The sequence below is a fragment of the Sus scrofa genome, chromosome 3 (assembly GCF_054392235.1).
Source record: "Sus scrofa isolate SSC_HxYL_T2T_F1_AM1 chromosome 3, Sscrofa_HxYL_maternal_Yorkshire_Landrace_v2.0, whole genome shotgun sequence".
Classification (NCBI taxonomy): domain Eukaryota; kingdom Metazoa; phylum Chordata; class Mammalia; order Artiodactyla; family Suidae; genus Sus; species Sus scrofa.
The window spans coordinates 46,105,380-46,131,069 of NC_139385.1; the positions used below are offsets into that span (position 1 = coordinate 46,105,380).

Here is a 25,690-nt window from a genome sequence, read left to right on the forward strand (position 1 = left end):
CCCTGATGGGCTAGCAGTTAAGGATCTGGTGTTTTCACTGCTGTGGCTCAGGTTTAATCCCTGGTCTGGAAACTTCTGCATGCTGCAGGTATGGCCAAAAAAATGTATATAATGTATACATATAATGTATATTACTATCCATGTCAGCCAACTATTACAGTAACTAGGTTTACTGCTTTTTGGTTTTTTTGGGTTTGTCAGTCTCCTTAGGGCCGCACCCATGGCATATGGAGGTTCCCAGGCTAGGGGTGAATCAGAGCTGTAGCCGCCAGCCTACACCACAGCCACAGCAACGCTGTGAATCTGAGCCACATCTGCAGCCTACACCACAGCTCCCAGCAACACCGGGTCCTTAACCCACTGAGCAGCTCAGGGAGGGAACCCACGTCCTCATGGATACTAGTCAGATTCATTTCCACTGAGCCACAATGGGAACTCCCTTTACTGCCTTTCGTAAAGCCATAGGATTTATGAGTGTCAACATCCACTTTAACATTTGCCATCAATCTTGAGAAATATCTGAGCCATGCTAACCCCAAGAAGCATACCATGTAATTTCTAGGCATATATTCATGGTATATGAATGTGAACAATTCACATACCAGAGAGTATTAAAGGGCCCAGGACTCTGAACACCTGGCTTAGTATCAGCTCTACTGCACACTTTGAAAAAAATTATGACCATTACATGGGCCTCCCGTTGGAAGGAGAAGACTAGATGGCGCATCTAGGTTTGTTTTGTTTTTTCAGTAGTGGGCCCTGAGCGGAACCGTGATGAATTTTTCAGTCATTGCTGAAGAGCATCAGAAGAGTTGGCCCACTGTGGGCAGTTGTTTTGAACAGGAGTTCAGAGCCTGGTCTCTGGACACAGGACAATCTTCCTTTGCAAGTGACCTTCACACCCTCTCAGTGCAGGATTATGATAATTGATATAATAACAATGGCAGGCACCTAACCTCGTTAAGAACAAAGACACAGAACTCCTGGCCGTTGTCTATACAGTCATTCTTACCCCACCCTCACCTTCCATATAAGTGAAATTCTGAGTTAGCCAGTTCTGTTCCAGGATTTGGTTATGAAGAACTGGGATCAGATTTCGAAAGGGTCTGAAAAAATTGCACAGTGTAACCAATTTAAGTTAGAAATGGGAAAGGCTGGTTCTTGAAATAAAGATTAAGGAAGAGACATGGTAAAGATAAGGACCAATCAGCTAGGTCAGAATTTCTCCCAACACTTTTTTTGGGAGGGTAAGGGTGCGGTCTGCGCAGAATGAAGGGGGGGGGTTAAGATATTTTCCACGAATTAATAATCCACTTCCCTATCTATCTGTCCTCAATTTTTTTTTCTGTCTCCTCATTAGAGGCCAGGCCATGTGTCAGTCTCTACTTACATTCACATTATATTACCATTTATCTGGCATTTATGAGCCAGATTGTGAGAAGCACTTAGGGATAGGAAACTGAGATTTAGGAAGTTAAAAATGAAATAATTCCACTAGTGAGGGGATCGGGTCAGGAATGACCCTCTCATTCAATAAATACTTATGAAGTGCATCCTCTGGAATTCCCGGCGTGGCTCAGGGGCTAACGAATCTGACTAGGAACCATGAGGATGCAGGTTTGATCCCTGGCCTCGCTCAGTGGGTTAAGAATCCAGCCTTGCAGGGAGCTGCGGTGTAGGCTGCAGACCTGGCTCGGATCCTATGCTGATGTGGCTGTGGCTGTGGTGTAGACCAACGGCCACAGTTCTGATTCAATCCCTAGCCTGGAAACCTCCACATGCCGCAGGCGCGGCCCTAAAAAGCAAAGAAAGTGCCTCCTCTGTGCCAGCCATGCTACGACCCTAGGATGTAGCCACGATCTGGACAAGGTCCCTTTCCTCACAGACACCATCCACCTTCTGGTGAGAGAGACAGAAAAAAGCCAACCAACAAGGAAGTAACTGCCATGGGGCCCCGGCTGCGCCAGCATTAACCGCTACGGCGTCTCTGGGGACCGCGGTCCCCCCTTCCCCCCCCGCCCCCCCAGCCTGGGTCCTGACTTTACCATTCCGTCTGTCCTCGGCCCCAGGCGCGCGGGGGGCGGCCCGGAGCCGGCTGGTCAGCAGGCGACGTCCAGGGCCCAGCGACCTGCGCCGGGAGCCGCCAGAGGCCGGGCGGAGGGCAGCGAACGACGGACGGGCAGCTGGACGTCGGGCCACAGGAGGGTCCTGGGACTCGACAGGCCGCTGGCAGCACTCACCGCCTGGGCGACGGCTGGCCCAGCGCCACCCACGCCGCCAGCCCCTCCGCCCCGGTGACCCCCGTCGGGCCTCGGGACTGTCCGGTCCAAGGCGACCCCAGCCCAGCCCCCGGACTCTCTCGGCCCGACCTGGGACGCTCCCGAGGTGACCCTGACCCTACCTCCCGACCCGCCTGCCTGCGGCCTCGGACCCCAGAGCTGCGCCCCGCGACCGCGGCCACGCCCAGAGGTGCTGGGCCTTCCTGCCCACCTCTCGGCTTTCTAGAACCTTCCTCGCCCTCCGTCCACCCCTCAGGGCCTCGAACACCTAGCGATGTCCGCGCCAGGCCTAAGGGCGCAAAGCGCCCTCCCTCCGTGAAGAGAAGGACCCTCGTGCCCGACGAAAGACACTGCAAGGGAGGGAAACGGAGGCCCACCAGGGAAATGGGAGGGTCCTGCCTGACCACTTCAGCCGCCCGCCTGGAGGCCACACCGTTCGCCTCACAGGCCAAGCCCTCGCCCCGCGTCGCGCGCCCCCTGCCGGCCGTACCCCTCCCAACCCCCCGCGGGCGCGGAGCACTGCGCAGGCGCAAGCAGGGGCGGAGCGGGGAGGGGTCCCAGGGCGGGCCGGGCACCCGCAGGGGAAGCCTGCAACGCATGCGCGAGCCGGCCGGCGCGCCCCCTGCAGGAGCCCGAGTGGACGCGTCCTCCAGCTGCCTCGGGTCGCCGGCGCCCCCTCCCCGCTGCGGCGGCCTAGCAGCTGTCAGCAGTGGTCGCCGCAGCCGCCGCGAGGCCAGAGCAGGGCCGGAAGCCGAGGGAGGGGACCCCGCGAGAGGGCAGCGCGCCGGCCATCGCCGCCCGGGTGCTGAGGGTCGGTGAGTGCCGCCAGGACCCGCTGCTCGCGCGCGCTGGCTCCCAGGGCTCTTGGCTCCCGGCTCCGGGGCCGCTTCCCCGCCCGGGCCACCCTCCCCACCGCGGGCCGCCCCGGTCCCTGTCCGGCCCCTACCGTGGCCCTGCCCTGCCCGCACCCCCCGGCGCCGCCCCAGCAGGTGCATCTCTGCGCAGTGCCAGGCCGCCCTGACTCAGGCTTCCCCTCGGCCCTGGTCTGTCTCTGGGCGTGTCCCCATCCTCTCAGGCAGCTCCTCCAAGCCGGCCCTTCTTGGAGAAACTTAATCTTCCTGGAGTTGCAATCACTGCGGCATCCTTTGTGCCATGCCCGAGCAGGGTGGGCAGACTCCTACCACGTCAAACCCCGCAGGCGTTCACCGGCCGACACTTTGAGCACTTGCCTGCCAAAGCCGTGCAGCATCCCAGGCTGGGGAGCCGAGGCAGGGCCGCCAAGGCTGCTGCTGGCTCATGTCTTGGTGCAGAGATTCCCAGTGTTGGTGGGAATGCTTCCCCATAATCGAGTCCGCCCTGCTCGAAAATCCTCCTTCTCGTGGCCTCAGGGTGGGGGGCCAGGGGTCCACTGTTAGTGGTGGGCGTTGCGTGTGGACAGAAGGAAGGGCAATGACTGATCTAGACAGAGGGGCCTCCCACAGCGCTGATGCCCACGGTCAGTCTGTTTGGTATGAAATTGTGTGTACACAGGAATTGTCTCTTTTCTGAAGTAGATTCTGAGCTTCATGAGGGCAGACACTGTCTGCTGCATGTGGGCTTAGGACAGATGCTTGGTGCCTATTTGTTGCATGAGTGAATGCCCCTTGTCACTTCCTTGGTCGCTGCCTAATTAAAACCATTACCTTATAGGGTTATTTCTGCTTGTTTGCCTCTTTGCCTCCTGAGCTGTGAGCTCCCCAGAGGCACAGATTGTCCCTTGCTGGGGCTTGCCTTGCTCGCGCGTCTCCATGACAGGCCCGCAAGGAAGCCTTGTGGACGGAGGGGCTGAGCCCCTGTGACAGTGTGCAGACCCGGGCAGGGTGCAAGTGGAAGAGTTAGCTCTTTTCTCCTGAGCAACTGTATCATTTCATTCAAAACATCTTGATGCTGCCCTTTGTAAACCTGAAAAGATTGGGAATGTTTTCCTCTAGAAAGTTGGCATCTTTGGAAATGGAAAAGAAAGGGAAAAGAGAGAAAAGTAGGAGCCGCGCCAAGCCCCCCACCCCTTTAACTTCTGAGAGGATTTTAAAAAATCCTCCAAGGGAACTCTTTAAAATTGAACATGTGCAGAGTTGCCATTGTGGCTCAGCGGTTAATGAACCCAACAAGCATCCATGAGGACGCGGCCTCGCTCGGTGGGTTAAGGCTCCAGCGTTGCCGTGAGCTGCGGTGTAGGTCCCGGGTGCGGCTCGGATCCCGCGTGGCTGTGGCTCTGGCGGAGGCCGACGGCTGTGGCTCCGATTCGACCCCTAGCCTGGGAACCTCCGTATGCCACAGGTGTGGCCCTAAAAAGACATGACAATAAATAAATAAAATAAAATTGAACACTTGCTGGAGTTCCCTGGTGGTGCAGAGGGTTGAGGATCTGGCATTGTCACTGCTGTGGCTTGGGTTGCAGTTGTGACATGGGTTGGATCCCTGGCGCTGAAGTTTGGATGCTGTGGGTGGGGCCAAATAAATGAACAGTAAATAAATAAAATTGAGCATTGGCTTTACTATATCCAACAAACAGGATGACATCATTCCTTCTCTAGGGTGATCTGCTATTCTGATAAAACAGCCTTTTGGAACAAGAGAGGGGAGCACAAGTTGTTTTTTAAAAGTCGCTAGTTTTCTGCAGAGCATATGCCAGGCAGTTCCAAGGGAACCTGTTTTGATTTTGTCTCAACTGGGAAGGCCCAAGTAAGACTCCCTGGCTGGCAGTTTCTTCTCCATCCCTGCTTCCTGAAATAGCAGTAGACTCCTCTGCTGTTGAGTCTCTTGAGGGGGAACATTCTAGAACTCGGGGGAGAATGACGGACAAGGCTGTGTGCACAGTTGAGGACCTTAGGATGGAGCCGTTAAGGTGATTAATGCACGGGTAAGTGACATAGGACAGAGTGAAACAAGTGCTGTACAAGACGTCCGGAAAAGCTGCTGTGCGTGTGCAGAGGTGGAGCGAAGGTTTTCGACAGGAGTAGAAGGTCTCACCCCGGCTGATGTTAGAATCACAGGGAAAGCGTTGCATGCCCAGACCACAGCCCAGAATCTCCAGGGGGCGGACCTCAGGCATCCGTTTCTGTTCTAAAGCACACCAGAAGGTTCCATTGTGCGGCCAAGACAAGGAACCAGTGAGCCAGACTGGGCTGTCAGTGGCTGCTTCACAGAGGGGCTGGGACTGGTCTGGGAACTGGTAGGTGGGACCTCAGAAAGTCGAGGCAGGGATGGAGGGTGATACTTCCAAGCAGACAACACCGCCGAGGGGCCCACACCCTGGGGAAAGCAAAACGCAGCACCGGGAGGCTTGGGCAGTGCCTGTTGTTTGCCAATCTGGAGAGATTTGGTCAGCGGGCATACAGGAGCTGAGTAATGAGCTTACCGCCTTGCTCGTTACAGGAGATCCATGGTTACCTCTCTCTGGGGATTCTCAGTTGCCTCATTACCTCATTTCCTAGCCCTAGAGAGGCAGAAGGCTGGGGGACGGGGAATGGGACCGAGGCTGCAGCAGGGGGTTAGGAGAGCGGGCCGTGGCACAGATTCTGTGGAACTTGCTCCTGAGAATCTCCTTCGGGCCACACCTTTGGCTTCAAAATACATCCCATCGCTCTCTGCCAGGAGCTTCAGTGGAAACTCAGAGCCCCATGATCCCAAGAAGCCTGCTGTGCTCACCCAGGACAGCACAGGTGGTGGCACTGGGCATGAGACCTGCAAACGAGGTCTCCACCTGGGCCTCCCAATGCAAATGACCATGGTCTTGAACCTGGCCTCATGGGGATCTTAAACAGTGGCTGAGGCTTGTGGATCCGTTCCCATCTAGGTAAGGGCTGTTCGTGTTAATAAGTTGCCTACGAGCTTTGTTCCTGTGCACTGCTATCTGTAAAAGAGATTGAGCTTGCACCACCTCTAAGTCCTCTGAGAGTTCCCTGCGAGCGTCCCGAGCACCACGGCCATAGAAACACGCCAATGCAGACTTTCAAACAGACGAGGGGCGAAGTGACCGTGATTAAATTTCCATCATATCGATAACACAGTCCGTTGTAAAACAAATGCTGTTTTTCAAAGAAAGCCACGTGACCCAGTCCACATCCCGTTTATAAACTCTTGGTGAAACCTGAGTCTGCATTTGACGATCTGGTTCTGAGTCCCGCTTATTTCAGTTTCTCGTCCTAGAGGCGTTCACAGGTAAACACGACGCACCTCAGGAAGGCAGGCAGCTTGTGTTTCAACCCCACCTGCCACTCGTGCAAGGGCCTTTGATGGCCTGGGCTGGCTGATGCTCAGGGGCCGTCAGGGGAGGTGGGACTGGGGGTTCCCAAGGCTTTGGTGCGCAGGTGTCAGTGCTCCTGGGGGTGATGCTCTGGCCACATCCTCGGCGGTACAGCTGCGCAGCTGTGGAAACAGCCCCAAACACCTGCTCTCTGTAGACACTTTCTTCTTGGCTCCAATTATTTGGAAACCTGTAACCCTCACGCATGGTCATCTCTTGCCCAAAGGGACAGATTTGAGTGCATCGGCTTAAAATCAGTAGGCTACCTGACACGCTCCTGCACTTGTCAATGGGAAAAGTTTCCCATTGTGGCTCAGCAGAAACAAACCTGACTCAAATCCATAAAAACACAGGCTCAATCCCTGGCCCTGCTCGGTGGGTTGAGGATCCTGTGCTGCCATGGGCGTAGGTCTCAGATGTGACTCGGAGTCTACCTCTAGTCCAAGAACTTGCATCTGCCACAGGTGCGGGCCTAAAAAGCAAAAAGAAAAAAAAATTTTTAATTTTAAAAGTTCCCAGATTTGACACTTCTCATGAAAAAAAAAATGTGTGTTTTATCCTTAACTTGTGAGCCTTGGGATAACCAGGTGTTCAGACATGCCCCGTGTCACTACAAAGTACCTTCAAACTTTGGCTACTTAAGAAGTTGTTGTTGTTTTTAATTGACCGCAACCGCAATATCCTGAAGCACATAAACTCCAACACACCTGAGAAACTTAGAGTAAACTGGTGGGTGAGGGCCCACCATTCCCCCGTGTCTCAGAGCCCCTCTTCCATCAAGATGCCGTGAGGCTGACACAAGCCAGCAAGATGCCTAAAATGTTTATGTATTAAGTATCAGTAAAGGAGTTCCCGTCATGGCTCAGTGGTTAACGAATCCGACCAGGAACCCCTAGGTGGCAGGTTCAATCCCTGGCCTTGCTCAGTGGGTTACAGATCCGGCATTGCCAGAAGCTGTGGTGTAGGTTGCAGATGCGGCTCGGACCCTGAGTTGCTGTGGCTCTGGCGTAGGCTGGAGGCTACAGCTCCTATTAGACCCCTAGCCTGGGAACCTCCATATGCTGTGGGAGTGGCCCCAGAAACAGCAAAAAGACCAAAAATAAATAAATATCAATAAAGCCAGGTTTTCTCTCTCTCTCTCTCTCTCTCTCTCTTTTGTCTTTTTGGGTCCACACCCACAGCATATGGAGGTTCCCAGGCTAGGGGTCGAATCGGAGCTGTAGCCACCATCCTACACCAGAGCCACAGCAATGAGGGATCCAAGCTGCATCTGTAACCTACACCACAGCTCACAGCAACGTGGGATCCTTCACCCACTGAGCGAGGGCAGGGATTGAACCTGTGTCTTCGTTGATACTTGTCAGGTTCGTTACTGCTGGAGCCACGATGGGAACTCCAGTTTTTTCTCATTAATCAAGTAGCCTTTCTCACCATTCCTTTACTGCAGCAGATTGTCTTGCTTACCCCACTTGAAGCCCAATAGACGGGTTCCCTGGCAGGGTCCACCCTCTATCAACGTACCTGCCGTTTACAGCCTGTTTTTTATAGTGCGTATCGGTATTTGGATCGTCATCTGCAGAATCCAGTGAATTAGACATTTTCACGATTTAAAAGATCAGGTTCTTGGAGTTCCCGTCGTGGTGCAGTGGTTAACGAATCCGACTAGGATCCATGAGGTCGCGGGTTCCGTCCCTGCCCTTGCTCAGTGGGTTAAGGATCCGGCGTTGCCGTGAGCTGTGGTGTAGGTTGCAGACACGGCTCGGATCCCGCGTTGCTGTGGCTCTGGCATAGGCCGGTGGCTACAGCCCCGATTCAACCCCTAGCCTGGGAACCTCCATATGCCGCGGGAGCGGCCCAAGAAATAGCAACAACAACAACAACAAAAAAAAAAAGACAAAAAGACAAAAAAAAAAAAAAAAAGATCAGGTTCTGGGTGAAAAAACGAAGCAAAACAACACCCTAGAGGGGCATTACTGCCCATTTAGACGCCTCCTTCCCCTCCCCCATGCCACCGGCACCCCCGCCTCCACTGCACCCCAGCCGCCTTCTTGGCAAAGCATCCCAGGCCTTGGTCGGCTTCACTTTCCGGCTCAGTCCCTCCCCCGCCGCTCCGAAGTACTTGCGGCTGCCCACACAGGCTCTTTCACTTCTCCATGATCCTATGATGCCCTCCTCACCCCAAATGGCAAGAAACTCAAGGCTGGCCTCCTGTATCACCTCTTCCTGAGAGCCTTCCCAGAGCTCGCGCTGGCTTACACACATGCACACACACACACACACACGCACAGATTTCTGATCTTCTCCAGAAACTCGTGATGCTTCACTGGGCTTCAGGGACAGCAATGACAGTGCCTGCAAGCATTTGCAGATTGTCAAATCCTTGAATTAAGAGCACTGGTCTTCATTTCCAAATCCCTAGCATGAGTGCCCAGCACACAGTAAGCACTCGGCAAGTGCTCGTTGGGTGAGTACATGCTTTTTTGGCTCGTGCATCCTACAAGGCCACAGCTTCTACCAGCAAACCTGAAGCAGACCTGCCACGCCTTCCTCCTCATGTGCACCCGCACACTTGAATAGTGCTGACTGTTGTGGGCGCCCCTGTCCGTGGGGAAATGCTGCCCCAGCTGTGATGCGTCCTCACCCACCTTGGTCCTCAGGGAAAGTGCCGAGTCCCGGCCAGTGCCACCAACAAGGCCGTTCCGTTCCAGGCCTGCGGTGTAGAGGGCAGAGCTATGGCCGTCTGCTCTGAGGGTGACCGCGGGATCTGCCTGCGGCTGTAGTGAGAGCACCCCACGCCTTCCCCGGGGACTGCGCAGACTTAGGCTTCATGGGAGGAGATGCGCAGAGCTCAGGATCGGACAGGACACACTCCCTAACAGTGTGGGTCCTGCCCCGGGTCCTGCACGCTCTGCTCACCGGCCTTGAGGCCCGCTCCACAGCAGCCTCTCCAGAAGCATTAACACCGCTCTGTCCTGCATATGCAGAAATGAAAACGTGCTTTGTGCAGGCGCATGGAAACTGGAGGACGCAGTCCCACCTATGACAAAAACGTCGCAAAATAAGCCGGTGGAGGCGGAGGACTCCTCAGCACGGTGCTCCCAAATGGGAACAGCCGTGTCCAGAGGAAGCCCGCCCGCATGCCATCCGGGGCGTTCTCAGAAATGAGCAGCCCGCAGTAGGCATGCACTCGGGACCAACTCAGTTGCTACCTGAAAAGCAAACATTGAAATACTCAACAGTTTGTGTAACATGTAATATTTTAACAGTAAGCAAACAAGCCTTTCGGGGGTCAAGGCAGCTTTTCCTTCCCTTCCTGGCTCTGTCCCAGGATGGGTGCAGGGGCTCGTGTGGGAAGTCCTCACATGCTCTCAGGTGGCTCTGCAAGTGGCTGGAGCCTGCGTGGTGGCCTTAGAGTGGACGGCGCCTGGGCTGGGTCTGGTCGCAGTGCCCGCCACTTCTGGGGGACCCTGAGTGCCAAGGCCTCGAGTGCTTTAAGGAACTTTAACTTCCTTTCCACGTGTACATTTGCTTTCGTAACCAGAAAGCTTCCCAGATTGTGTAATTCAGGGAATCTCCTCCCTTGAGTTCATTTTTTGCTCAAACGGAGCTGACGCAGGTATGGCGTTCAGTGAGACTTGAGCTGAAGCCTGGCAGGCCTGAGCAAGAAACTGGGTGCTGGGATTCAGAAATACACAAGCTGTCTACTAAAGCAGCTCAAAGGATGTCTTTTCTTTTTGGTTTCTAATGTTCTCAGAGAGACAGATACAGATTTTTATAAAAAATGTCTCCTGCTGCTTGGTCTAGAAAGAGGTAGGGGTGCAACGGTAAAAACAGACTGGAAGGTTCGGATTCTGGTTCTGTGGCTTTCTTGCTGGGTGATCCCGGGCCAGGTACCTTCTCCGAGTTTCTTAGTCCTTGAAAGCATGATGGTCACGGAAGCAGGGCTGCATTAGGAGGCTTGTCAGTATAAAAGCATATGAAGGAGTTTCTGTTGTGGCTCAGCCGTAGCATACCTGACTAATATCCATGAGGACTCAGGTTTGATCCCTGGCCTGCCTCAGTGGGTTAAGGATCTGGTGGGCTGTGAGCTGTGGTGTAGGTCACAGACACAGCTCAGATCCCATGTTGCTGTGGGTGTGATACAGGCCGGCAGCTGTAGCCCTGATTGGACTCCTAGCTTGGGAACTTCCATATGCCTCAGGTGCAGCCCTAAAAAGAAAAAGAAATATATATGTATGTGTGTGTGTATATGTATGTATGTATATAATTCTTATAATTTACTGTACCAGGAGAGAGCAAAGAGCCACCCCTGCATTCTCTGTTTTCCTGAATCCATATTTCTTTGATAGTGGACCCGGCTCTGTTTAAGTAACATGCTTGTGATCTGTTTGCACTTTGATTTTCCAACTTGGTGAGAGGTGTTTTGTGGTTATTTTTCAAATCATGCTCTAGCACCCTCCATTTGCCCAAAGGTGCCAGAGAGTCATGCCAGCGAGCCCCGGGCCCATCCTGACCTCCTGGGAGGCGTCAGCACTCCAGAGCTCCAAGGTCACCCCGCCACACTTCAGAGGCCTGCCTGCCCCACCCCAGAGCCCTCTGTGCAGGGCCGCCTCCCCCCAGCCAGACCTGCTGTAGCCCCAGAGGACGGCCACCGCCAGAAGCCTCTCCCAGGACTCAGGTCAGTTCCCGGGTGCCCCTGTCAGGTCGTGTCCTGGTGGAAGGGGCACGGTCTGTCTTCTGCCCTCCCGACTCCCCTGAGCCTGCAGAGACGGTGCTAACCAGGGGGATCTGTCCTTTCATGGCCAGACTTTTCCAGAAAAGGAAGTCATCAACCCCTGTGACCAGAAGACCTCTTTGGACTGTGACCTTTTGACATCCCCTCGTGGTAGAAGAAGAAAGTTCATCTTGACCAAGCCAGACACCCATCAGCCCACTGTGGGGATGACCAGCCCTGGCTGGACACACTGCTTTCCCCTCAGAGCCTAAACCACTCTTGAAACTGTTCATGGACCACAGACCTTCGTGGGTAATGTTAAGCTCTGCTCTTTTTTTTTTTTTTCTCTTTTCTCATTCCTGATTTTTTTGGGGGGCTGTGTCCACAATGTATGGAGGTTCACAGGCTAGGGGTCTAATCAGAGCAATAGCTGCCAACCTACACCACAGCCACAGCAATGCCAGATCCTTAAGCCACTGAGCGAGGCCAGGGATTGAACCTGCAACCTCATGGTTCCTAGTCGGATTCATTTCTGCTGCGCCACGACGGGAGCTCCAAAGCTCTGCTCTTTTATTCACAGTCTATGACTGATTTTTAGACGGGTTTTCCACCTTGTTAAATTTAAAAGAATTTGGGTAATTTACGAAGTTGTTGCCTAGTAGCACTTCGTATGTTCTAGCTTTAATCGCTCCCATCTTGATCATGTGGTTAATTAAAAACCGTACCTTAAATTAATTTGTAAATCACTTCTTGCTGTTGTCTTTTCCACTAATATTTACTGACAACCCTTTAAAGCATAAATTTTGAGGAACTGCTGTTAGGCAGATAAGGACAGCAACATCTCTTTTCGAAAAGCAAAAGCTTTATTTGAAAACGAGCACTAGGGGTTCTCTGGTGGCGCTGCGGGTTAAGGATCCGGCATTGTCACTGCAGCGGCTTGGATCATTGCTGTGGCTTGTGGTTCAGTCCCTGGCCCGGGGACTTCCACGTGCTGTGGACATGGCCAAAACGAATAAAAATATATTGATGATACATTTTTTATGAGCTTTCGTGGAAAAGATTTTCAACTCACTCAAGCCAAACGTAAAACTGGCTGTTTCAGGAAACGAGTCAGCGCTGACTCCGGGCGCACGGGGTCTCGAGGTGGCATCTGCAGGCGGCAGGGTTAGCACAGTAACTCGTAGGGGTCCCAACGTCTGTCCAAGGCCCCGTGCTGTTCCCCCCGCCCGTGGAGGCTGCTGGCTTCCTTTGACCCGGGCGAGGAGCAGCTCTTTGTGCTTGGCCCTTCCTGTGAGTCACCGAGCCTCTCCCCACTTGAAGGTCTGAGAGCCGTGAAGGGCTCCTCTCCGCTCCGCCCGCATCCTTGGCACACGGACGGTGACCAGGAGTTGGCCCGGGGCTCCCCTCCTCTGCCGCCCACACGGCCCGCCTTCGGCCCAAGCCTCGGCCCTCGTGCCCACAGCTTCCGGAACGTGGCGCTTCTAATCGTGGGCGTCCCGGGGTCTTCCTGAGCTGACCCGGATCCCCCTTCTCTGCAGGTTAGTGTGTCTCCATGTCTTCGCTTCGCGCACTGAAATCTCACGAGATGGGTCTCCCTGACCCGAGGGAGCCCTTGTCAGCCTCTGTCCTTGTTTCTGCCGTCACTGCTGAACAGTCTCTCAGCAGATTTTCCCCGCTCTTACATACCTGATTTAAATATAACTCTCAGGAGCTCTCTGGCGGCTCAGAAGGTTGAGGATCCGGTGCGGTCACTGCCATAGCTCAAGTCATGGCCGTGACGCGGGTCTGATCCCTGGCCCAAGAACTTCTGCATGCAGTGGGGTGAGGCCAGAAATAAATGACTAAATACACCATTCTTTGTGCTCGGCAAAGACACGGAGTAGATTTTCTCTGGAGGAGAATGGCCAGGGTCGTGTGGAGGCTCACAGGCGACTGCTCACAGTTAAAGCAGGAAAAACTGGTCCTTGGGGTTCCAGGCAGACGAGCACGTGCCATCCCACCACCCACGTGTCTGCCCGCCGTGTCTGCTCCTGGGCCAGGGCCACTGAGGGCCCCCATCCCAGGCTCTGCCCTGCTCCCCCACAGCCCTCTCCAGGTCTTAGCAATCACCCCGTAGAGACACCGAGCCTTCATTCTCTTGGGCTGGTGGAGACTGAAGCCCGTCGGGAGCGGGAGGGGGGGAAATGCCATCAGCCTGAAGGCTGTGCTCAGAAACAGCCCGCTCACAGGATTTCATCGAACGATTACCACAGCCGCGGCCACACTGCGAGCGTAAGCCCTGTGCTGACCATACCTTTCCCGAAGAACCGAAGTCGGCTTCCCAGCAGAGGGTATGTTCCTTGAATGCCCAGAGGAGGCCTGGCCTCTGCCTCCCGGGAGCTGTTTGGGGTTAGGGTGGGGTGGAGGAGCGGGGAGAAACAGCACAGAAGAGGGCTCGTGTCTCAGGACGGTGCCCTGCCCTCCCCAGACGCTCTTGGCGCACGTGCCAGCGACACCCCAACTTCTTGTCTCTGGTCTGTGACCAGCATTCCTTCGGTGAGGATGGCGGTGCTCAGGCAGCTGGGGCTCCTGCTCTGGAAGAACTACACGGTGCAGGTGTCTGAGCCCCGGGGACGCGGTGGGGGAGGCCTGGGGGCCAGGGGCACCCCAGGGGGGCCGGGGGGGCGGTCTGGGAGCCCACGGTCCTGCTGTTCAGAGGCGGAAGGTCCTGGTGACGACCCTGGAGCTGCTCCTGCCCTTGCTCTTCTCCGGGATCCTGATCTGGCTTCGCCTGAAGATCCAGTCCGAGAACGTGCCCAACGCCACCACCTACCCCGACCAGTCCATCCGGGAGCTCCCACTCTTCTTCAGCTTCCCGCCCCCGGGAGACGCCTGGGAGCTGGTCTACATCCCGTCCCAGAGCGAGGCTGTGAGGACCGTCGTGGAGACAGCCAGGAGGGCGCTGGTGATCAACATGAGAGGTGAGGCACCCCCGTGGGGTGCAGGCCGTCGGCCCCTCCTGTCCAGGCTGCCTTGTGGGGCGGGCGCAGCCCTCGGTTCTGAGTTGCATCCCCTGGTAAAGTCGGGACCAGGTGGTGAGGACCGAGGGCAGGCCCTGTGTGACAGCTTAGCAGCCCCCCCACCGCCCGCCCCCAGCATGGGGACGGCACCCACACACCCCAGCAAAGCCCCCTGGTTGCAGGGTGCGTTCTGAGTGCGTGGCGCCCAGGACCCCTTGGGGTGAGGCTCGGAGCACAGCTCTCACGGGCAGCAGGGAGCCTGTGTGTGGACCTTCCCAGCAGATGGGCTGCTCTCCTCCGCTGGCCTTTGCTCCCTCACTTTTCTCTTGCTCTTGATGTTGGCCCTTTCTCCTGTAACCTGGTGAATTCCATGTAGCAACCACTTAGGGGACGGTCCCTGGTCCCTCACCCCGTGATGAGAGTGAAACCCTTCACGTGAAACAGGGTCTGGGTGACAGGGAGATCACTGAACAGACCACGCCTGGCACCCACGTGCACCTGTAAAGCACACGGATATGGTTCTGAGAGAGACCGACACTGGCTGCGGAGCCCAGGGCGGGGCAGTGTCCGATCAGAGGGGCAGGTTACGGCCTGGCCTGACTGCCAGCCCTGCTCCGGCTCTCAGCTTCTAGAAGCCCAGAGCCAGCTTTGAAGGCCAGGCTCTGGTCTTCACCTCAGCCCATCTCTGCCAAGAATCACAGCTTCCTGGAGTCTCAGGAAGGTTTGCAGAGTCCTAGGGAGACTTGAGCACTTCGGCCCTTTATCTGCAATCGGACTGAAGATCCAGCCTTTTCGAGCAGAGCGGCTGATTGGGCAACTCTGGGCCTGCCTCCCACAGTGCACGGCTTCCCCTCTGAGAAGGACTTTGAGGACTACGTGAGGTATGACAACCACTCCACCAACGTGCTGGCCGCCGTGGTGTTTGAGCACGCCTTCAACCACAGCCGGGACCCCCTGCCGCTGGCGGTAAGGACCCCAGCCCCACGGATCCAGCTTCCCCCCGCAAGGAACCAGGCCCAGCCACCGAGGGCACGGAGCAAATGCCCGCCTTTCCCGGCAGTCCGGAGTCGCCATCTCAGCCCCACTGAAGGGGCCTGATGGCATGGGACCCGTCATGCTGGAGCAGTTTAGAAACCTCACCTGCCTGAAGAAAGTGACCGTGAATCCTTGCTGTGGTCCTTTCTGTCCTCTCATTTTTATTTTATTTATTTATTTATTTATTTTTGTCTTTTTGTTTTTCTAGGGCCGCTCCCGTGGCATATGGAGGTTCCCAGTCTCGGGGTCGAATCGGAGCTGTAGCCTCCGGCCTACACCACAGCCACAACTCGGGATCCAAGCCACATCTGCAACCTGCACCACAGTTCACGGCAACGCCAGATCCCCAACCCACTAAGTGAGGCCAGGGAAACCTCATGGTTCCTAGTCAGATTCATTAACCCCTGAGCCATGACAGGAACTCCTGTCCTCTCATTTTATAAAGGGTGTGACCAGTCTCCTTGGACAGAATCCAACAGGGCAAGCAGGAAGGTAGTAGATACTTGGGACTTAAGTGCAATATGGCATGAGAATTTCAGTTACGTTTTTAAACAGACAGACTGGAAAACTGGGAGTTCCCATCATGGCTCAGTGGTTAATGAACCTGACTAGCATCCATGAGGATGTGGGTTCGATCCCTGGCCACGCTCAGTGGGTTAAGGGTCCAGTGTTGCCCTGAGCTGTGGTGTAGGTCGCAGGTGTGGCTTGGATCCCGAGTTGTGGCTGTGGCATAGGCTGGTGGCTACAGCTCCAATAGCCTGGGAACCTCTGTATGCTGCCAGAGGTTCCATCCCTGGCCTCGCTCAGTGGGTTAAGGATCCGGTGTTGCTGTGAGCTTCACTGTAGGCCAGCAGCTGGAGCTCCAACTAGACCCCTAGCCTGGGAACTTCCATATGCTGAGGGTGCAGCCCTAAAGGGAAAAAAGAATCCTGGGAAACTGTCAGGCTCCCCAGCATCCCGTTGACGGCCCTGGGCTGGTTAGCGGCATGTCACGTGTGGAGTTCATACTGGTAGTTGGCAGAGGTGGGTGAAGAGCCCACAGAGGTACCCCACAGCCCCTCCGCCTCTGCAGGGCCACTCGCTCCCACCTTCCCCACCCCAGACGGTGGTCGCGGCTGGGAGAGTGAGAGGTGACGGTAGCAACAGACCCCACCCCTCTCTCACTGCCCTCGGACGTTGGCTCCGCCGTCTGGATCCCTCAGATCGTGTGGTTCTCTCTCTGTTTCCAAAGGTAAAATATCACTTACGCTTCAGTTACACTCGAAGAAATTACATGTGGACCCAGAGCGGCTCCATTTTCCTGAAGGAGACGGAGGGCTGGCACACCACCTCCCTCTTCCCACTTTTCCCAAGCCCAGGACCCAGGGAACCCACGTCTGCGGATGGAGGAGAGCCTGGTGAGAAACACTTCCAGGGATGCCTTCCCAGCTGGCTGCTGGCCGGCGTCCTCTGGGGGGGCGGGGGGTGGGGGGGTGCACCCTGCCTTTCTCCGTCGGAGGACGTTCTGCCAGTATTCGGTTTCATAAAGGAGGAAAACAGCCAGTGGGGTTGGCTTCTGAAAGGCTGAAGTCTTCTTTAAAGACAGCAAAGCTGCTTCCCTCTTTTCTAGGATGTGTGCTCTTGAAACGTGTGTGTGTGTGTGTGTGTGTAATATAATATTATATTATATCATACTAGTTTACAGTGTTCTGTCAGTTTTCTACTCGACAGCAAAGTGACCCAATCATACATATATATACTTTTTCTCACATTATCCTCTACCGTGTTCCGTTAGAAGTGACCAGGTATAGTTCCCTGTGCTGTACAGCAGGATCTCATTGCTTATCCACTCCAAAGGCAAGAGTTGGCATCTGTTAACCCCAGATGCCCAGTCCCTCCCACTCCCTCACCCTCCCCCTGGGCAACCACACGTCTGTTCTCCGAGTCCATGAGTTTCTTTTCTGTGGAAAGGTTCATTTGTGCCGTATATTAGATTCCAGATAGAAGTGATATCATATGATATTTGTCTTTCTCTTTCTGACTTACTTCACTCAGTATGAGAGTCTCTAGTTCCATCCATGCCGCTGCAAATGGCATTATTTTGTTCTTTTTATGGCTGAGTAGTATTCCATTGTGTATACACACCACATTTTCTTAATCCATTCATCTGTCAAGGGACACTTAAGTTGTTTCTATGGCTTGGCTATTGTGAATAGGGCTTCAATGAACATACGGGTGCATGTGTCTTTTTCAAGGAAAGTTTTGTCTGGATATATGCCCAAGAGTGGGACTGCTGGGTCATATGGTGGTTCTGTGTATAGTTTTCTGAGGAACCTCCAAACTGTTCTCCAGAGTGGTTGTACCAACTTACATTCCCACCAGCAGTGCAGGAGGGTTCCCTTTCTCCACACCCCCTCCAGCATTTGTTGTTTGCGGACTTATTAATATATGGGATCCAAGCTGCTCCTGTGACCTACACCACAGCTCACAGCCATGTCAGATCCTTAAGGCATTGAGCGAGGCCGGGGGTCGAACTTGCGTCTTCGTGGATGCCAGTGAGATTTGCTTCCGCTGAGCCACAAGGGGGAACTCCTATATTTCAGTTTTTAAGGAGCTTGGGTTTGCATTCAATCTTCTGGGCTCGGTTTCACATTCCCTCCCTCCTTTCCCCTCCTGTGTAGCCGTGTGGGCTTTGTAAGTTCTGTGATCCTTGTGCGGCTGTCGCGGTTTCATCGAGTCAGTGGCATGTTTGTGGATCTCAGCTGGTTGCCCTGTCAGAGCGCATCCGTCTGTCCCGTGTAACTTTGACAGGCTTGTTGGTCCCTCTGCGCATGGTCCCATCATGGGACTGAGTAACCGGGACCCAGGACTAGACTTTGCCCACCCAGCACCGCAGTGGGCAACATCAACCGAGCACCTGCTGTTATTGCAGCAGGTGTAAGAGAGACTTACACACAAGGGAGATGGCAGGAATGAGCAGACATGGTGTAACCTCGTTGAGGGGTGTGGCTGGCATAAAATTGCTTTTCCTGTTCCTAGAGGCTGGAACCAGGCAGCTGCCAGGCCTGTGTTCAAGCACGCCAGGTGTTCTAAACATCAGTATTTTAGCAACGAGTATGCCCAGACCTGCATCCCACGCCCCTTGCTGTCCCGTGGGCACCAGCATCGGGGGCTCAGGCTGCGCTTTCCTCTCCTGAGGCCATGCCCACTGCCTCCGTAGGCTCAGCCTTTCCCAAGCCTCTCTCTGGGCTGGAGTACTTACCCCCCCGCCAGGGCTTTTTCACCTTAAAGACTTTATTGCAGCAACACTGGGGAGTCCAAAAGGGCCGGGAGGGAGAAGCCACAAAGTACACGAAGGTCGTATTGTGGTGACCTTTGGTCTACGGTCCCTGCCACCCTTTGAGGTGTGACTTGACGGTGGATGGAATTAAAGTTGCTAATCAGCTGGCCAGCAGGACTCCTGGGGCCTCCGTTGCCAGGGGACCCTAGCGCAGGGTCCCCTGGCCAGGAAGGCCTGTGATGCAGCTGCCCCCATGCATGTTGGCCCCACGTGCTGGAATGTCCTCTGCCTCCACGCTCAGGGTACATCCGGGAGGGCTTCCTGGCCGTGCAGCACGCCTTGGACAGGGCCATCATGCAGTACCACGCAAATGCCTCCACTCGCCAGCTGTTCGAGAAGCTCACTGTGGTCGCGAAGAGGTTCCCCTACCCGCCTTTCATCTCGGACCCCTTCCTCGTTGCCATCCAGTACCAGCTTCCCCTGCTGCTCATGCTGAGCTGCACCTACACCTCGCTCACCATCATCCGGGCTGTCGTGCAGGAGAAGGAGAGGAGACTGAAGGTAACCGCGGTGCACTTGGCTTTGCGACCTTCTGGGACCAGGCTCGGTGTGGCTGGGGGGCGAGGGGCGGGTGCACCAGGCAGGGGCAGCTCCCGGCGGGGGGAGAGGGGGCTGGAGCCTCAAAAGCAGCGGGGGCGGGGTGATGCCCCCCCAACCCAGCCCATCTCGGTCTTCTTTGAAATCAGGCCTGGGAGTCCCCGTTGTGGCTCAGCAGAATCGAATCTGACTAGTATCCATGAGGACACAGGTTCAATCCCTGGCCTCACTCAGTGGGTTGAGGATCTGGCGTTGCCATGAGCTGTGGTGTAGGTCCTAGACGGGGCTCAGATCTGGTGTTGCTGTGACTGGGGTGTAGGCCGGCGGCTACAGTTCCAGTTCGACCTCTGTCCTAGGAACCTCCGTGTGCCATGCGTGCAGCCCTAAAAAGCAAAAAACAAAACAAAACAAAATCAATCCTGGTCTGTCCAGATTTGTGAAACCCCAATAAAGCACTGCATGTGTATGCTGTCCTTAGGATGTTTTGAATGGTTCGGGTTAAGTAAATTACATCATCGCCACTGAATTCACTTGTTGCCCTAAACTTTTTGGATGTGGCTGCGGACGTCTTGGCCGACGGACGTGCCTCACGTTCTGCTTCTGTTGAACAGGGTCCCTCTAGACAGCAGGTCAACCCGAGACAGGTTTACACGTCAGGGCCGCAGACAGCTAACAGCAAGGACAGTGATCTGGGCTGCCCAGCGCGGTGTCCCGGGCCGTTCATTGAGTGAGTGAAGTGCCGAGTTGAGGGAATCTCACTCACTCGACAGAGTCCCCCTGGGTGCATAGTGAGCCTGTAAACTCACGCCATCGACGCTTCCAGAATTATCTGCAGCGGACGGGAAGCTCTTTCTTCAGCAGCGTCTGCAGTGCCGTGGAAGCACTGCTGGAGTATCCTCAGTGGTGCCAAGTCTATGCTGCGTGGCGCTTTTATTTTTATTTTATTTTATTTTTTTAATTTTTTGCCTTTTACGGCTGCACCCACGACATATGGAGGTTCCCAGGTTAGGGGTCCAATCGGAGCTGCACCTGCCAGCCGACACCACAGCTCACAGCAACGCTAGATCCTTAACCCACTGAGCAAGGCCAGGGGTCGAACCCCCAACCTCATAGCTCTTAGTGAGGTTCATTTCTGCTGTGCCACAGCAGGAACTCTGAGTGGAGCTTTTATTTTATTTGTTGTTGTTGTTGTTGTTGTTGCTATTTCTTGGGCCGCTCCCGCGGCATATGGAGGTTCCCAGGCTAGGGGTTGAATTGGAGCTGTAGCCACCAGCCTACGCCAGAGCCACAGCAACGCGGGAACCGAGCCGCGTCTGCAACCTACACCACAGCTCACGGCAACGCCGGATCATTAACCCGCTGAGCAAGGGCAGGGACGGAACCCGCAACCTCATGATTCCTAGTCGGATTCGTTAACCACTGCGCCACGACGGGAACTCCTGAGTGGAGCTTTTAAATCACTGCAGATGAAGGGCTGAGAGGACTGATGGGGTGGGTGCTGTCTGCCTGGCGCCTAAATAACTTTCCTGACACCGTGTGACCATGATGGGTTGGCAGTGGACCAGGAGATGGCTCAGGAAGAAATGCTTTGGGTGCAAACCCTGCCTATAGATACGTAGATGAAGCCGGAGTGGCAGGAAGTTACGTGATTTTTGAGCCCGAGCAGCAGCTGTGTGAGTGGCCACCATACCAATCTTCCCATTTTTCTGGTGCTCTGAAGTTGGGCATAAGACGTTGGAAAATCAGCCTGACATGGTGCCTGGCACACAAGAGACACTTAATCGGCCAGGTCCCCTCCCCCAGACCAGTGTGATCCGTGGCGATAGACGGGCCTGGGTCTGTAGGGCTCTCCCGTGGCCAGCGCAGCTAAGGAGTTGAATTTTTAAGTTTAATTCATCTCCTCCGAAGTAGCGACGTGTGGCCGCCGGCCGCTGCGTTGGCCAGTGCAGGTGTAGACCCTCGTAGAAGGCCCGTCCCGGTGTCACTGAGCGCCCCCTTCCCACAGGGGCGGCCCTTGCAGCAAAGTGTGCACCTCATCTCTGAACCACAAGAGGTGGGACAGCGCCTCTGGCCTCCCAGCTCCCCCATCCAGGGTCCCGGAACTGCCCGGGGGCCTCGTTTTGCAGCGGGGCCCTTCATGTGGGTCAGCCTGCGGGGTCCCTGTGCCAGACAGAGGAGGGGCCCTGCTTTCCAGACCCAGAACCCCCAGGCTTCTTGGGGGCAGCACAAGGGACTCAGCGAAGCAAGGGAAGCACAGAGCAGGAGCTGGGATCGCTCCGTAGAATGCAGGGCTGCCGGGGGAATTCAGGAGCTTAGCCCATCCAGAGGGCGCCCCCCTGGAGGGGGCGTGAGGGACACGTGGGGGTGGGGAAGGTGGGCTGGCCCTAGCTGGGCCCCAGGAGCCCGTCCCAGATGGGTGGCCCTTGAAGCCAGGAGAGGCGGGAAGAGAGATTGCCGGCTCCCCAAGGCCAGGGCTGAGCTGCAGCCAGCGGGGCTTTGCCCTTCCGCCCTGGGCTGTGGCCTGGGGGTGCACTGCCCCCCACTCGGGCGCAGGGGCGGCAGGTAGAGCAGAGCCGCCTCCCCCCAGGAGTACATGCGCATGACGGGGCTCAGCGGCTGGCTGCACTGGACCGCCTGGTTCATCCTCTTCGCCCTCTGCCTCCTCGTCGCCGTCTCCTTCATGACCCTGCTCTTCTGCGTCAAGGTCAGTGTGGCCTCAGGGGGTCTGACCTGGAGAGCAGGGCCTTCTGGTCGGTGGGAGGGCCGGAGGCAGCCGGGGCGCGACCCTGGGGACCCCAGGACGCTGCATTGGCGGCTTTGGGTCTGGGCGGGGTCCGCCCTTTGGGTGGAGAGGGAGGGCGTAGCCCCTTCCCCATGCTTACCAGTGCCCTTGTGTCTGGGAGTCAGTAAGACGCCTCCTGGTTTTGTGGCCACCTCCCCTGCCACACCCTGTCCCGCTGACCCCTGGGGTGGCCGTGCAGGTGAAGAAGGACGTGGCGGTGCTGGCGCACAGCGACCCCTCACTGGTGCTGGTCTTCCTGGTCTGCTTCGCCGTCTCCTCCATCTCCTTCAGCTTCATGGTCAGCACCTTCTTCAGCAAAGGTGAGGCGGCGGCGGCGGCCCCTGGGCCGGAGGCCTGCGGGTGACCCGCACCGCAGAGGACCGGGCCAAGGAGCTTACGGGTGGGAGGGCATCTGGGCGGACGTGGCCAAGAGATGGAGGTTTCGTTCCCCCGCCCCTTTCTGTGGCTCCAGTTTTCGAGCTCAAGGCGCGTGCAGGAATGGTTCTTTCGGGGCCTCTCGGCCTGGGGTTGGCGCTTGTGGACGCTGAGGTCTGAAGAGGCCTCTGTTTCGCGCTCACTCTTGAACACTGGTGGAGTGCATCTGAAGTCCCCTGTGGCACTTGGACATCGCTGCCTTTCTGCCTCCGGGTTTTCATCATGGCTGGGGAGTCTGTCGCCACCCGCGCCTGACGTGCCGCGAGGGTGCTGGCCTCTGAGGACGCGCCTCTCCCTTCCGTCACCCCTCCGCCTGTGCCCCCAGCATCCCACCCTCTAATCCACCTAAGTTGGAGCCTCTCAGTCTGTCCTTCATGGCTCCTAACTTCTTTATCATTGCGGTAAAATACATATAATAGAAATGTACCGCCATAACTAACCGTTGTGAGTGTAAAGCTGAGTGGCCTTGGGGACATTCACACAGCTGTGCATCTGTCACCACCATCCACCCCGCAGCTCTGCTGATCCTGCACAGCTGCACCTCGGCCCCCATCAAACACTAACGCCCCTTCCCCTCCCGGCAACCCCAGAAACCGCCAGTACACCTTCTGTCCTATGATTCCGACTGCATCAGGGACCTCCTGTAAGTGCAGTAACACAGCTTCTGTCTTTCTGTGACTGGCCCGTTTCACTTAGCATCATGTCATCAAGGTTTGTCCAAGTTGCAGTTATGTCAGAATTTCCCCCTTTTGGTAAGGCCGAATCACAGTCCGGCGTGGGTGTAGACCCCATCTTGCATGTCCATTCCTTCCCCAGTGACACTTGGGTCGCCTCCACATTTTAGCTGCTGTGACTCTTACTGCTGTGCACACTGGGTGCAGAGGTCTCTTTAAGACCCCGCTTTCAGTCCATTTGAGTGTATACCCAGAGGTGGAATTGCTGGCTTGTGCAGTAATTCTATTTTTACTTTTTTGAGGAACCGCCATACTGTTTCTGCAGCGGCTGAACCATTTTATATTTCCGCCAGCAGTGTGCAAGGGTTCCCTCTCTCTACGTCCCCAGCGGCCGTTGCTCTGCACTTGGCTGGCCCTTACTTACCTCCTCCTGCCCTGTCTGTCCGCATTGGACCAGAAGCGCCCTCACGGAGGAGGTTGGTCTGTTCTGTTTGTGGCAGCCTCCCTGGTGCCTGGAACAGGGCCTGGCACAGAGCAGGGGCTCAGCAAGTGTCTGTGGATGGATGAGATGGCACAGGGTGAGGGGCAGGGCTCGGAATTAGTCACGTCGGGTGCGCAATGTCAGGGGAGCTGGAGAGGGCTGTGGAGTCCCCAGGGTGGGGAGAACAGGGACAGCCTGGGGGTGATGTTCCCCAGGGTGCAGGCACCCCCCACCCCCGGGGAGGTGGCTGAGGGCGGAGCGTGGAGCCCCCTGCCCTCGGCCGTGTCCCCGGGCTGCAGTGAGGACGTTCACCCGAGAGCGGGGTCCTTTGCGCGGCGATGGAGCCTGTGGGTGCAGAGGCTCCTGCGAGTCTCTGGCCCTTGGTCCTCTCTCCACCGTAGCCAACATGGCCGCGGCCGTCGGGGGCTTCCTCTACTTCTTCACCTACACCCCATACTTCTTCGTCGCACCGCGGTACAACTGGATGACGCAGAGCCAGAAGCTCACCTCCTGCCTCCTGTCCAATGTTGCCATGGCGATGGGAGCCCAGCTCATCGGGAAATTCGAAGCAAAAGGTGAGTGTTCTCCGCTTCCCGAGCCGTGCTTGCCGATGCGGTTACCCTGAGCGGCGACCCCAGCCCCGCAGCTCTGGCGCCAGTAAGAACCAGACATCAGCCCAGTTAAACAAGCAGGCAGCACAGTAGGAAGGCAGGTCCTCGGCGGTGGGGAGGCTCCTGTCCAGGCAGATGGGGAGAAGTGACCGGAGCCCAGGGGAGGTGGATCAGACCAGAACACTGATTTCTTGATTTTTGTGAAATTTCCCAATGTTTCAAATATCATGGGGCTCAAATAGAACACTTTGGGGTCCGACTTTGGCCTGCGGGCTCCCATTTTGCAAAAGCCTGCCGGGGACGCTCAGATGTCAGCTGGTGCCAAGCCCGCCCCTCTGAAGGGCTGAGAGGGCACCTGTTTCACCCGTAACCCCTCACCTGCTGGGAAATCTGCAGAGGTGCACGGCTTACCTTGGAGAGGGCCCGGGTACTCAGACCCCACCCGAAGGGCCTTGAAGAGGCAGTGACCCAGACTGGCCCCACCTCCGCCCCACGTGCCTTGGTTCCACAAGGAGGCCGGAGGCCAAGGCTGGGTCTGCATGTGGTTGGGGCTGTGCTGCGTCTGCCCCCAGGAGCTTGGGCGTGTGGTCCTGGCTCCGCCAGCAGGCGCTGAAAGGCAGCCTCCCTCTGACAGACCCGAGTGCACTGAAGACGCCCTCAGCCCTTCCGTCCAGATGTTTCTCTCGGGCTGAATGCACTCCTTGCTTCTAGGCATGCCGTCCTAGTTGGTGTAACTTCCTAGCTATGCGTCCAAGGACGGAGGAAGGTCAGTGGCCATGGGAGCCTTCAGTGAGGCTTGATCCTTAATTAGAATTGTTTTCTTCAGTTGGCAACATCTCCTAACACTCGGGCTTTTAAATGTTTCTCTGTGTTCATTAACAAGTGATAAAATGTAGACATTTTTTTTCTTTTTGTCTTTTCAGGGCCGCACCCTCAGCATATGGAGGTTCCCAGGCTAGGGGTCTAATCGGAGCTGCAGCCGCCAGCCTCCAACAGAGCTACAGCAACGCAGGATCCGAGCCGCGTCTGCAACCCACACCACAGCTCATGGCAATGCCAATCCTTAACCCACTGAGCGAGGCCAGGGATTGAACGAACCTGCGTCCTCATGGATACTAGTTGGATTCATTTCTGCTGAGCCATGATGGGAACTCCTTTTTTTTTTTTTTTTTTTTTTTTTTTTTTTGTAGACTTTTAAAATGTATAGTCCCTCCGGGGTTCAAATGCTTTTTAGGTTTTGATTTTTTTTAATTGAAGCATTATTGATTTACAATGCCAAGTTAGTTTCAGGTGTACCAGCACCGTGATTCGATTATACAAATTTCTATACACGTATATCTATCTATTCTTTTTTGGATTCTCTTCCCATCTAGAGTATTACAAAATATAGAGTGTAGCTCCCTGTGCTGTATAGCAGGACCTTGTGGGTTATCTATCAAATGCTTTTTTTAAAATTAATTAATTAATTAATTTTGTCTTTTTAGGGCTGCACCCTCAGCACATGGAGGTTCCCAAGCTAGGAGTCAAATCAGAACTGCA

At 55.6% G+C, this 25,690-nt stretch overlaps 1 protein-coding gene and 1 long non-coding RNA gene across 8 annotated transcripts in view; one reads left to right on the top strand and one right to left on the bottom strand.

Moving 5' to 3' along the window:
- Positions 1-2,947: 2,947 nt before the first annotated feature.
- ABCA3 (ATP binding cassette subfamily A member 3) overlaps positions 2,948-25,690 on the top strand; it is a 43,208-nt gene continuing 20,465 nt past the window's right edge. Inside the window, exons 1-13 of one of the 7 annotated variants that reach the window (XM_085017848.1) lie at positions 2,948-3,094; positions 11,017-11,242; positions 11,371-11,590; positions 12,599-12,816; positions 13,507-13,608; positions 13,746-13,873; positions 13,974-14,238; positions 15,116-15,243; positions 16,544-16,709; positions 18,873-19,132; positions 21,756-21,872; positions 22,150-22,270; positions 23,942-24,115. In XM_085017848.1, the coding sequence (XP_084873974.1) occupies positions 13,820-13,873; positions 13,974-14,238; positions 15,116-15,243; positions 16,544-16,709; positions 18,873-19,132; positions 21,756-21,872; positions 22,150-22,270; positions 23,942-24,115 (1,285 nt within the window). In that variant the 5' untranslated portion in view covers positions 2,948-3,094; positions 11,017-11,242; positions 11,371-11,590; ... (1 more) ...; positions 13,507-13,608; positions 13,746-13,819. The remainder of the gene's footprint in view (positions 3,095-11,016; positions 11,243-11,370; positions 11,591-12,598; positions 12,817-13,506; positions 13,609-13,745; positions 13,874-13,973; positions 14,239-15,115; positions 15,244-16,543; positions 16,710-18,872; positions 19,133-21,755; positions 21,873-22,149; positions 22,271-23,941; positions 24,116-25,690) is intronic. The other 6 variants (XM_085017850.1, XM_085017849.1, XM_013987836.3 and 3 more) reach the window with 6 other exon arrangements.
- LOC102159543 (uncharacterized) lies at positions 4,793-13,212 on the bottom strand. The gene is made up of 2 exons (XR_298208.4): positions 12,351-13,212; positions 4,793-7,036 (listed from the first exon to the last, which is right to left on the bottom strand). It is a non-coding gene; the product is annotated as an uncharacterized LOC102159543 (long non-coding RNA).